The following is a 12,167-nucleotide window of genomic DNA, read 5'->3' as shown; positions in this document are numbered from 1 at the left end:
TTCTAGGACGCGGGGCGGGCCGTCAGCAGTGGCGGGCGCTAGGACGGCGCGCGGTGCTGACGTGGCGCGGTGCGATGCGGGCGCTGATTTTGGTGGGGGGCTTCGGGACGCGGCTGCGGCCGCTGACCCTGAGCCGGCCGAAGCCGCTGGTGGAGTTCTGCAACAAGGCGGTGCTGCTGCACCAGCTGGAGGCCCTGCGCCAGGCGGGGGTCACCCATGTGGTGCTGGCCGTGAGCTACATGTCGGAGGCGCTGGGAGCCGCCATGCGGGAGCAGGAGCAGCGGGTAAGGGTCCCCGGCATCCCCCGTCCCGACCCGCGGCACCCGGCTCGCACCCCCCGCTCACACTGTGCCCGCAGCTCGGCATCCGCATCTCCCTGTCTCACGAGAAGGAGCCGCTGGGCACAGGTAGGGTGCGGGCAGCTGACAGGGATAGAGGCGCTGGGGCTTGGGCTGGCACAGGGGATAGCAGCGTGGGCAGCGGGGGACTAGACGGAAGTGGACAGTGGGAGGTTGGCAGGGGGACAACCGGAGGAGGGGGCACTGAGGACAGCAGTCTGGATATGGGTAGGGCTAGGGGATGCCGAGAGCAGGGACGGTACAGACGGATAGGGCTGTGAGGACCTGGGACATGGCAAGGTGTACACCAGGGTGGGCGTAGGCAGGACAAGGGTGAGGGGTACACCAGGATGGGCATGGACAGGATAAGAGGGACAAGGGGTGTCAGAAGAGGCTGACAATAAGGACCAGGGACAGTGGGACTGAGTGAGGCTCTTGGGGCACTGGCGAGCTGGGATGGGCACAGGTGAGGCCAGGCGTTGGGCTCAACCTGTCCCCGTGGCGTCACTGATGGCCGGGCAGCGGGGCCCCTGGCGCTGGCACGGGACCTGCTGGCCGAGGACGGGGAGCCCTTCTTTGTCCTCAACAGCGACGTGATCTGCGAGTTCCCCTTTGTGGCGTTGGCCGAGTTCCACCGGCATCACGGCGGTGAGGGCTCACTTGTGGTGACCCGTGTGGAGGAGCCAGCCAAGTACGGTGTGGTGGTGAGTGAGCCCGGCACCGGCCGCATCTGCCGCTTTGTGGAGAAGCCACGTGTCTTCGTGTCCAACAAGATCAATGCTGGGCTCTATATCTTCAGTCCCGGCATCCTACAGCGCATCCAGGTACAGGCTGGGATGCTGGCCTGGGCCAGGCTGGGGGTCCAGGCCCCTGGCTCAGCCCTGTGCCCTGTCCTTGCAGCTGCGCCCCACCTCCATTGAGAAGGAGATCTTCCCTGCCATGGCGCAGGAAGGGCAGCTCTATGCCATGGAGCTGCAGGGTAAGGTGCTGCACGTGCTGTAGGCAGCATGGGGAGGTCTTGCCCGCACTGTCACCGTTGTGCTGGTGGCTGTTACAATGGCCCTGTTCCCACAGGCTTCTGGATGGACATCGGGCAGCCAAAGGACTTCCTTACGGGCATGTGCATGTACCTGCAGGCGCTGCGGGCTCAGCACCCTGAGAAGCTGCACTCAGGGCCTGGTGTTGTAGGGAATGTGCTGGTGGTAAGTGCCAGCCCCCGGCACACTGGCCTTTAGCACACATCATGGACTTTCTGTCTTCCCACCACTGTCCTCGCTGCTGTCCTCGAGCTGTGGGCTGCTGTTCACACACTGTCCGGGTGGTGTGGGCCATGCTGGGAGCTCTGGCTGAGAGCTCTGCCCTCCCGGCCCCAGCACAGCCGCTCTTCCTTCCAGGACCCCAGCGCCAAGATTGGGGCTAACTGCGTCATCGGCCCCAATGTGACGATTGGGGCTGGCGTGGTGGTGGAGGATGGGGTGCGCATCAAGCGCTGCACCGTGCTGGAGGGGGCCCGCATTCGCTCCCACTCCTGGTTGGAGTCCTGCATCGTCGGCTGGAGCTGCTCTGTGGGGCAATGGGTGAGAACGTGGGTGCACCTGTGGGAGACTGGGGCTCAGCTCTTGTGCTCCTGCTGCCTCAGGCTGCACAAGGAGGGATGGAGGGATGCACTGGTGCCTGTGGGCAGGAGCAGGAGCGTGGCACCAAGACCTGAGCCAGGGCAGGCGTGATAGGGCTTCTCTGGAGCAGGTGCGCATGGAGAACGTGACGGTGCTGGGTGAGGATGTCATCGTCAACGACGAGCTCTACCTCAACGGGGCCAACGTGCTGCCACACAAGTCCATTTCTGAGTCGGTGCCAGAGCCGCGCATCATTATGTAGCAGCCCCCACTGGGCCCTGTGCTCCCGGCTTGGATTAAATATTTATATTTCCATCTACTGAGTGTGGCCTGAGCACTGGCGTGCTCCCCAGCACCGGCCTGGCTTCCCCTCCCCATGTCTCAAGACACCGCATAAGGAAGAATAATTTAATGCTGCATTTCATGAAATCAGGCCCCAGCCAGGGGCAAGGTAACAGCCCGAACACCCAGCCCGGCCCCCTGCCCTGGCCTGGGACTGCCGTGTGTTCCCAGTGCTGCCACAGAGCTGAGGCCTTGGGGTCCCCTCCCTGAGAACGGCCCATGGGGCAAGGGGGCTGCTATGGTCCAGATGCTGAGCAGTGGGATGCTGCACCCCCCACCACCAGCCTCTCTCTCCCTGCAGCCCCAAGCCCCACACTGCAGCCCCCCTGGTCTGGGCAGCATGAATATTTGGGGAGAAGCTGGTGTGTGGCGGGGAACCCGTGGTGTGGGGCTGGGCTCTACGAGCTGGCTGGCTTGATAAAGTCATCCACCCCTGTGATGGTGGCCTTGCAGAAGAAGCAGTCCTTGTTGTTCATCAGGTGCTGGTTGATGCAGGCTCTGGGACAGAGGAGGACATAGTGTGAGCTCCCCAGCACAGCATGAAGGGCAGGAGGAGGGGGCAGGTGCTGGCAGTCACCCTGGTGTTAGGGTCACACATGGAAGCTACTCACTTGCAAGACTTGTGGGAACAGGGTCTGAAGATGGCTGAGATGGGGTGTGCGTAGCAGATGGGGCAGAGATCTTCCTCACTGGTGGGCTGTTGTGGGAGGCACCAGGCAGTTAATAGTAGCAGCAAAAGCCCTGTATCCCAGGGCAGCTCTGCCAGGAGCCAGGGCTGCTGCTGAGCATGGGGAGCGGGCTGGGGCACTCACCAGTGTGGTGGCAGCTGCCTGCTTGGACTCCTCGCTTAGGTGGTTCAGCATCTTGTCCACCTTCACCAACTCCTCAGTACTGATGTAATCTGTGTCTGTGGGGACAAACTGGGTGTGTGTGGTGTGAATATGACACACATATGTATGTGTCCCGAGGTGGCTGGGCAATGCATGAGTGGCTGTGACTGCTCTTGGTGCCCAGCCAGGGCAGGGGGCCTGGTGCTGGGGACAGGGATCCCCATGCTGGGGGCAGCAAGATGGACACGGGGCACTGCGAAGGGACAACACTGCTGAAAGCAGGCACTGGACACAACCCCATCCCAAGTGCCACTGCTGGGGATCAGCAAGGGGGCCATGGACCCCTGTCCCCAGTGCTAAGGAAGGGGACTGGGACACATCACAGGGGCAGCCCTGCTCTGCCCATCGCAGGGCCAGCACTTACAGGTGTGCAGGGAGAAATGACGCTTCTCAGTGGCCGGGGCGGTGGCTGCCAGGGCTGAGGGCTCAGCGTGGCCCAGCAGGTACTGGATGGAGCGCAGCTGGAAACAGGGGTCCGCCAGCAGCACCGCCGTTGCACGCTCGACCCTGTGGAGGGACAGTCAGGCTTCTGCCCTAGGAACAACCCTCCTGTGATCACAAACCACCACCCAGCTGCACACACACAACCCCCCCCCCCCATTCCCTGCATCATCAGTACAGGCTCAAATGCAGCTGAAGGGCAGCAGCCATCCTCCTCCTCCTCCATCATCTCTGCACAGAGGCTCCGGGGATCGATATGGTGCATCAGCACTTGCTGAGGCTGCAGCCCTCATGCACCGGTGCCTGGCTGGAGCTGCAGGGCAGCTGAAGCAGCCAGCACTGCCCTCACTTTGAAGCACCAGGGTGAGAGCTGCCACGCAGCAGCCTCATGTTGGGTGCTGTGCTCCCCCAGCCTCTGCACCAAGATGCCCCTAGGGCAAGTGGGTGCCCCCACAGGGCAGGAAGGAGCAGTCATGGCTCTCCTTGGCTTCAAGCATCAGTGAGGACAGCAGGACAGATGAAGGTCACCTTAGTGAGTATTTCCATCAGGTGCTGCAGCTTGTTCACTGCCCTGGTGAAGGAGCAGAGCTGGCTCCATGGCCAGCCCTGGGGCAAGCACAGATACTGAGGCAGGAGGCAATGCAAGGGAGAAACCAGTGGCACAGGCTGAGCCTGGGCCGGGGCACAGGGAGTTAACAGCCCCTTGATGCGCAGGCAGCTGCAGCCGCCAAATTAGCTTTTTGCTGCCCTAATGGAAACCAATTCCCCAGCCGGTTTTCCGCTCCTCACTAACGCACCCAGGCTCTGGATAATGACATTCCTGCATGTCCTTCACCCTGTGACCACCCCTTCCTTGCCATGGCCTCCCCCTCTGCTATAGGGCTCACCCCATGGCTGGGAGTGCTGGGGGGGGTCCCTGCCAGCTCGTGCAGGATGAGAGCAGCAGGAAGGACCACAAGTGGGTGTAGAGTGTGTGTCTGATGACCTTCATCTCTGCTACCAGCCTGGGTGCAGGACTGGACATGAGGGTCTCCCAGCGGTGACAATGGGGTGGGTTTATTCCAGCATCCTCCCAGAGGCTGGGCAGTCACAAAGCAGCCGGCACGGCTGCCTTACAGATTACAGCGGGTCGAGGTTGCCATTCTCCAGCCAGAGGGACAGCAGCCGTGCACCAATGAGGCTGGAGGGTCGGCAAAGCGGCTCTGAGCACCCCTGGGGACAAGCAACCACGCAGGGGCTGGTGGTGGCTGCACATCACCCTGCCCGCTCGCAGGACAACAAGGGTGGACCATGGCCACCACTGCAGCCACCACTCCCCGTGCTGGGACCAATGGGATCCCGCCCAGCCCACACGCCAGCGCGTAAATAGGGGCAGGAGCGGGACCGCGCTCCTGCTGCGAGCCCAGCTCCCGGGAGATACTGGCCGGGAGGGAACTGGCTGCTGGACGGGGCTCACCGGCGGCTGGAGCGTGGGGATGTGCCGCGGCGGCACTGAGCCCCGAGAAACTTGGCACTCCAGAGACACAGGGCTCCAGGACGCAGCGAGGCGTTCGCTCATCCCGAAACAGCGCTGAAGCAGCAGAGCATCTCAACCCCCTGGTGCTGGACACCGGCTCCCCCCGCACCTCAGTGCTGGACAGCCCACGGTCAGCTGGAGCACAGGTACGAGGCAGCTTCGCTGGGCAGGGAGATGCCACCCTTTAACTCTTACCAAGCCCCACAGCTGGAAACAGGATCCTCCTCTACAGGGTGCAAAGTGGCATCTATGGATGCTTGGTAGAGCACCCAGCCAGGGCAACACAGGGGTAGATCGGGGAGGACTGGGGCACGTTTCCTCTTGTCTTATCTATCAAGCCTGGCTGTGCTGCCGGGCTGCACAGAGACTGCTGCCCGGCACAATGTCCCCACGAGCACCCGCAGACCAGCTCTGGCCATGGGTGATGAAGCTTCTGCTGCTGCTCCAGCTGCGTGCCCATGGCCATGCTTCCCACGCCTCCCCACTGCCCCGCAGCTGCCCCAGTACCTGCATCTGCACCTCTGACCTGCTGAGCTGCAGCCGGCGGATGCTGCAGCATGTCCCCCATGCGCTGCCACCCACCGCCACCACCCTGGACCTCAGCCACAATGCCCTCACCCAGCTCCACGACCGCTGGCTGGCCGCCGTCCCACACCTTGAGGCCCTCCACATCAGTCACAACCAGATCAAGGACCTGTCTCTGCAGGCTTTCCACAATGCCTCCTACCTGCGGCACCTCGACATGTCCTCCAACCACCTGCATGCTGTGGAGACACACTACTTTGACATGCTGGTGAGCTTGGAGGAGCTGCTGCTCTACAACAACCACATCACTCGAGTGGATGAAAATGCCTTTGCTAAGCTGAGCGGCCTGCGGAAAGTCTACCTGAGCTGGAACAACCTCACCACCTTCCCCTTCCACTCGGTGCAGGGGCTGGGAAACTACAGCCTCCGCACATTGGACCTCTCTTCCAACAGCCTGAGCAGCATCCCTGTGGAGCAGCTGGCAGCTCTGCCCGAAAACATCAGGAATGGTTTGTACCTGCACAACAACCCCATCAGGTGCAGCTGCCCGCTCTACCTGATGCTCCAGCACTGGAAGCAGCGAGGTTTCAGCTCTGTGAAGGATTTTTTCGAGGAACATACCTGCAGGGTGTCTGACAACGTGCCCCGGTCCCTCATCAAGTTCCTCAAATATAACCACATGTTTGAGAACTGCTCGACGGGCCCTGAAGACGTGCACCCCTTGCCCTTCCCTGTGATGGTGGGCCAGACCCTTCTGCTTACCTGCAACACCAGCCTCCCGGCTGCAGCCACCACCTACATGTGGATCTCCCCACACCACGAGCCCATCAAACACCCAGGGAACAGCAACCGCTCCTTGGAAGTCTACCACAATGGCAGCCTGAAGATCACAGCGGCCAAGCCCTGGCACTCAGGGGTCTACGTAGGCTTGGCCATCAACAGCCCCCACAACTTCAGCAGGCTGTGTGAGGTCAACGTGACAGTCCACTACCCCAAGCTGGATGGGGAGACCTTTAGCACTGGCCTCACAACCCTGCTGGGGTGCATCGTGAGCCTGGTGCTGGTGCTCATCTACTTGTACCTCACGCCCTGCCACTGCCTGAACTGCTGCAAGAAGCCAGCTCCTCTCAGCCCTCCGCAGGAGTGCAGCGCCCAGTCCTCCATCCTCAGCACCACTCCCCCCGCCACTGACGGGCCCAACCGCAAGGTCAGTGCCAACAAGCATGTGGTATTCCTTGAGCCCATCAGGGAGACACAGAATGGCAAGATCCGCCTGGCCCTTGGCGAGGACTTCCCTGACCCCAAGAACCCCAAGGTCCTGCAGCTCAAGTCAGACTCGGAGTCCATCAGCTCTGTCTTTTCAGACACCCCCATTGTGTCATAGCGGAGCAGAGCCAAGTGCCCTCGTCAACACCGAGGCATTCCAAGAGATCTTCTCCTCCATTGCTGCAGGATAACTGAACACCCTGAATTCCTGGCTTGACTGCGACCCATAAGGGTGATCAGCACCACCCACAACTGCTTCAGCCATGAGCTTCTGGTGGGTTTTGGGCCGGGGCATACCAGTGCCTGGCAAGAGCTCCTTGTGTGAACAAGGCAATGGCCTTGTTAGCATAAGGGCAACGCTGATGAATCCAGCATGACTGAGAAACCCCCACTTCATGTGGGCACCCCAGCTCCCTAATGCTGACACGGAGGCTGGTGGTCTGCCACGTCCCTGGGCATAAGACCAAACACGGTGCCACCGCCACAGACCCCCACACCAAGGAATAGCCATGATGAGTGCAGCACTCATGCCAGGGCCCCTGGGGGTGGCAATGCCACCATCCTCTTCCAGCCCCTGCCATCCCCATCAATATACCATGCCTGGGAGCTCAGGAGAGCGTGACCCTGTCACAAGGGGGTTAGGCACCCTCTCCCCAGTGGTGGCCACGCAGGAGAGAGATGCAGCTCAGCCCCTGACCATGCAGCCAAGCAAACATCGCAAGCTTTTGCTTCCCAAGAAGCTGTAAATAGTCACGGCAGGATTAGGTGATGTGATACACCACTCGACCGCATTGCTCAGAGCTCCTCATGCCACCAAGGACAATGAGGTCTCGGATGCACCACCCTCCTTCACTGCTTCTCCTTGAGGTGGACAAATGCGCTGCTAAAGCACAGCTATTTAGGCAGTAATCTAATAAGCCTATCGATAAATGTGAGTAATCCTCTCCTCTCCTGGGTTGTAATTCTCTAGTTACATTGAAATAAAAATGCCTATTTTTTTAAGCTTATGCTGGGCTGAGTGTCTCCTTGCCCTTGCAGGGCAGCAGCATGCAGCCACCCTGCAACCCCTGGGCACAGTGGTGGGAGTTGGGGGTGGTCTGAGGGAGCCCTGAATTTCTGCTGGCCCAGTACACAGATTTGCACTGGGCTTTGCAGCCTCTGTTCCCATCAAACGGCTTTAGGGTGGCATCAGTGAGGGGGTTAAATGTGGTGAGACAGAGCTGGTGGCCTGGGGCTGGTGCAAGAGGGCATCAAGTGCCTTGTCCCCAAGAGCAGGTCTGCAAAGTGATGCCTGAGGGCTGGAACAGAGCAGCACCTACTGACGCAAGGGCACAACCAGACCCCAAAAGGGACAAACAGGATGTAGATGTAGGGGAGAGGCACTCTGGAGAGACCGTGAGTCTCCATGCCCTCAGCAGACAGAGCCTCCACCTCACTGGACACCTCTGCTGCTTTCCCAGCACCCACCCCTGGCACAAGGAGCAGCTCTACCCCCCACATCACCTGCCTAGTCCTGCAGAGGGATAAGGGTGTCCCCCCCCACCTCTGCTGGCCACCATGATCCCAGCCACAGCCAGAACAGGAGCATGTGGCTGTCACCTGCAGCACAGGGGATGCTGGGCCCACCTTGCTGCAGGAGCACAGCTCAGACACAACCTGGGCAGCACAAACAGGAACTAGGACCCCTCACAAACAATCCCTCTAACCCACAGCCCGCCACGGCCATGCACCGCAGCCCCAAGAGCTGCTGGCAGCACTGTGACTGGTGGGAGGGGAAGGTCCCTGCAGCATCAGGGCAGTGCTAGCACCCATCCTTCAAGTCTTTCAGCCAGGAAAAAAGCAGCTTTTTTGGGTCTTTTTTTTTCCCAGCAAAACCCCAACCCTGCCCAAAGCACTTGCCGGAAACCCCTCACCCATTCTAGGAGCAGAGAGCATTTGGAAAGCAGCTATCCTGAGACAACCTCCCAGTGCTCCTCCTGACACCAACCTTGCTCACAGCCTCATGTGATACATGCCCCAGTACTGTGCACCCCGTGCTGCTGCCTAGCAGTCAGCACAGGCGATGAGATGCGGAGCGACAGGCCCCGCAGCCTGCACCCTCACCCCTGCCACTGCCAGCCTGCCACCTCCCGTCAGTGCACAGCTCCTGACGAGCCTGCGATGCTGAGCTGGCCCCACTGGGGAGCTACAGCAGGGTGATGAGGTGCTTCTGTGTCAGATGGATAGGTGAGTGGTATCCTGTCCCTTGAGAATGGATGAGGCAATGCCATCCCCTGGTTTTACACCCAGGCAGGGATCCCACAGGAAGGATGGACTGAATTTGCCCTGGGAGTATCTGGGAAAGAGACCTAGCCAACAGGGCCCAGGTCCAAACCTCTTGCCATCCTTGTAGGTCTCCTTGCTGGTGCTAACATCAACTTCCCAGGCATTAATGCCTCTGCAAACCTGCATCCTTGGCTGTGGCTAATGACTGGACCTTGGGGAAACTGGAGTGTGAAGAAACTCCTGAGGGCTCCCCTCTGGGGACACTCCAGCCTGGAGAAGTCCAGGAGAGCCCTTCTAGGCTGGCTGCAATACTCCTATCCCTGCAGGGAGTCTGAGCTCCACTATGTCAGGGACAACACACCTGAGGTTTGTGTCAGTGCTGCCCCCAAGGTCTCCCCCCTGCCTTTACCCAGGAAAATCCTGCTGCTCTGTTTCACACCTTCCGGATGCTCGGGAAGGACCCCACGCCACACTGCTGCTCCAACGAGCAAGGCAAGGCAGTTTGAACTGTCAAAGCCATTCATTAAGCAGCTTGAAAGGCAAAACATCTCAGCAAGGAAAAACATAGCCCGGAACACTGCCTCCCTGCCAGGGGGGAGTTGGGAAATGTAATGGATCCTCTCAGAGGAATACACTGTCCTCTCTTGGCAGCTTTTTGCACCATTACAGCCCTGGCTTGCTGCCAAAGTGGCCTCCTGCTCCTTGACTCTGCAGGGTAAAGCAAAGGATCAGCACAAAGCTCAGTGTCCCCAGCACACAGGGACCTGTCCCGCGCACACAAGGATAAGGACTGGGCTTTGCGACCGGCCTCCAATGCTGACTCCTGTCTCCCCCAGTACAGCTCAGCCAGGACAATATGGGTGCACTGAATGCCAGTTCCTGCCTGTCCTCCTGCCACCAGGGCTGGACACACCATGGCTGGACTTGGATCCTGTCCTCACAGTTTTCCAAAGAGCTCAAAGCAGAAAAGCCCGGTGCTGGCCCACACAATACCTGCTCCTGCCTCCCAGCATGTCCCTGATAGCCCCGAGGAGCCAGGAGATCCCAGCCTTGGCAGTCCCCCTGCTCTGGTTTGGAGCCTGTAAAAACTAAGATCAGTAGATCAGACTCCATTTTAAACCATGAAACTTAGGTCTGAGCTAGTCGTTCCTCCATACAGGGACTCCTTTAGACTGAGTGCTCCTGGCACCTTCTTCCAACACAGCTTGCTCATCAATCCATGTTGAAGGAGCATTAGCATTTAAGTGATCAGTAATTACAGTGTCCTACAGGACTGTAGAGAATTACCATGTCCAGCAGGGACCTGCCAAGTCCCCAGAATCCCAGCAGTGCTCAAGCATGTAGATGAGTGACCAGGCTGAGTTTAGGAACCTGCAGGCTGGGATCTTCTGTGACTTTTCCAATGGGGGTGACCCCAAAACCAGATCCTGCTTGGCCTGCCTCCCCCACCTGGTGCATCCTCACCTTTCTGCTTACCAGTGTGTTACTTCTGCCCAAGGAATCTCTCCATCCCCGCCCTCCCGCCAGTCCCTCTGCACCCATCTGTACTGTACAAAGGAGAAGAGTGTTAGGGATCCAGCCAGAATTACCCCAACATCATATCAGCCCAGTGCTGCAGCTCCTGGCAAGTCCCACTGACTCATACTCAGCATCCCACTGGCACAGTGTGGTTGGTTTTGGCCCAGGATCCCCATCCTGTGCTTTGCTGGCTGGTACCACCATGTTCCTGGTGACCAAAGGGCTCTTTCCTCCTGTCCTCTCCATCTTCTGGGCAGAAGTCTCTTGGAGATACACCCTGAAGGCTGCTTAGGTCTTTTCTTGTACAGTTGCACTGCAGACAAGTTTGCTGACTCCTTGCATGTGTCTTAATGCTCTAACTCACACTGAGAGCATCAGCTAAGGGCAAGGCTGAGGAACATCCTCGCCTGGCCTTGCTCCCCACGCTTCTGAGGGCATGGTGTCAATGGGGCATGACAGAAGCTGAAGGAGTGGAATGGTGGCCAAGATCTGATACAACACAGCTCATTTCTGCTCTGGAATGGCCACTCACTTCCCACAAAGCCTGTTCCAATCCATATGCCCAATCCTAATTACAACATGCCCTCACACACAGAGAACCAACAGCTTCACCTTTGGGCCTCACCCCTTCCCCTGCTGCTTGCTTGTGCCAGGATCCTTACACAAGCTCTGGCCAACTCTGCTCCATTAGCTCACTCCAAAAGAGGCTTGATAGAAAATCTGCTCAATTATTTAGCAGACCAACATGGGGATGATACCTGCTCAGCCTGCCAGATCCTGCCTTCCCTCTCCTCCCACAAACCCAAGGCTCAGTCGGTAGGCAACAGGTGGTGAACAGGCAGCACACAAGTATCCCTCCTCCCCGTCCCTGCCAGGCACTGAGGCTCCCTGCAACGAAGGTGCTGCTCAACTGCTGTCAGACCTGAGGGTGGGTGAGAGCAGCATGTCAGGACACTCAACAAGTCCCATGACAACACTGCAAAGACCAAAATAGTTTTAAATGAAGAAGCTGTTGTCTGTCAGTGAGCCCAGGCCCCAGCACCAGGCTGCCCTTCTCTCACCTGCTGACAAGGTTTAGCTCCCTCCCGGCAAGCCCTCAAGGGACAGGCAACTCCCATGCTCCTGTCTGTGAACTAGAAGACCCTCTGATGACGGACTCCAGCTTGAGCCAGCAGCTCCCTACCTGTGTCCTGCACTAATTCTCTGCCCCTGTTTGCAAAGTCCATTACAGAGAGGGACTTGAGCCACAAAATCTCCAGGCCCTGCTACAAAGATCAGTAAGCCTGGACAAAGTGGGCAAGAAGCTTTGGTTAACCACAAGCAGCACTAGCCATCCCCAGTGAGGAAACATTTCTTTTCTCTCAAAAGCAGAGCCTGCTCCATCCAGGGACTAAGGTGTATGATGTATCAACTGCCTCATCACATCCCAGCCTGGGCAAGGTTCTCTTTT

The 12,167-nt window shown here is 59.1% G+C and overlaps 3 protein-coding genes across 5 annotated transcripts in view; 2 read left to right on the top strand and 1 right to left on the bottom strand.

The window, feature by feature from the left end:
• The first annotated feature begins 49 nt into the window (after nucleotides 1-49).
• On the top strand, nucleotides 50-2,271 carry GMPPB (GDP-mannose pyrophosphorylase B). Its single transcript, XM_057407639.1, has 7 exons — nucleotides 50-284; nucleotides 359-407; nucleotides 861-1,162; nucleotides 1,239-1,317; nucleotides 1,413-1,540; nucleotides 1,733-1,915; nucleotides 2,085-2,271. Exons 1-7 carry the CDS (start codon nucleotides 75-77, stop codon nucleotides 2,214-2,216), a joined length of 1,083 nt encoding a protein of 360 aa, XP_057263622.1. The 5' UTR covers nucleotides 50-74; the 3' UTR covers nucleotides 2,217-2,271.
• A 77-nt stretch (nucleotides 2,272-2,348) lies between these two features.
• The window catches only part of RNF123 (ring finger protein 123), a 47,322-nt gene continuing 37,503 nt past the window's right edge, over nucleotides 2,349-12,167 (bottom strand). For 2 of the 3 annotated variants that reach the window (XM_057407635.1, XM_057407637.1), the window contains exons 35-38: nucleotides 3,551-3,693; nucleotides 3,109-3,203; nucleotides 2,908-2,993; nucleotides 2,594-2,794 (exon numbers count right to left, since the gene is read on the bottom strand). In XM_057407635.1, coding sequence (XP_057263618.1) covers nucleotides 2,695-2,794; nucleotides 2,908-2,993; nucleotides 3,109-3,203; nucleotides 3,551-3,693 — 424 coding nt within the window. In that variant the 3' untranslated portion in view covers nucleotides 2,594-2,694. The other variant, XR_008971989.1, reaches the window with a different exon arrangement.
• AMIGO3 (adhesion molecule with Ig like domain 3) lies at nucleotides 4,633-7,417 on the top strand. The gene has a single exon (XM_057407638.1). The coding sequence runs from the start codon at nucleotides 5,397-5,399 to the stop codon at nucleotides 7,050-7,052; it is 1,656 nt and encodes a 551-aa protein (XP_057263621.1). The 5' UTR covers nucleotides 4,633-5,396; the 3' UTR covers nucleotides 7,053-7,417.

The sequence above is a fragment of the Pezoporus wallicus genome, unplaced genomic scaffold (assembly GCF_028554395.1).
Source record: "Pezoporus wallicus isolate ANWC-B61680 ecotype Strahan unplaced genomic scaffold, APGP_CSIRO_Pwel_v1 contig_3568, whole genome shotgun sequence".
Lineage (NCBI taxonomy): Eukaryota > Metazoa > Chordata > Aves > Psittaciformes > Psittacidae > Pezoporus > Pezoporus wallicus.
This window is presented reverse-complemented; position numbering and strand designations above follow the sequence as displayed.

Bases quoted from the DNA above. Each gene is read 5' to 3' on its own strand.
- AMIGO3 (XM_057407638.1), top strand. From the start codon at position 5,397: ATGCTTGGTAGAGCACCCAGCCAGGGCAACACAGGGGTAGATCGGGGA.
- GMPPB (XM_057407639.1), top strand. From the start codon at position 75: ATGCGGGCGCTGATTTTGGTGGGGGGCTTCGGGACGCGGCTGCGGCCG. The intron at 1,541-1,732 runs GTAAGTGCCAGC...TCTTCCTTCCAG, and splicing joins TTGTAGGGAATGTGCTGGTG to GACCCCAGCGCCAAGATTGG. The intron at 1,916-2,084 runs GTGAGAACGTGG...TCTCTGGAGCAG, and splicing joins GCTGCTCTGTGGGGCAATGG to GTGCGCATGGAGAACGTGAC.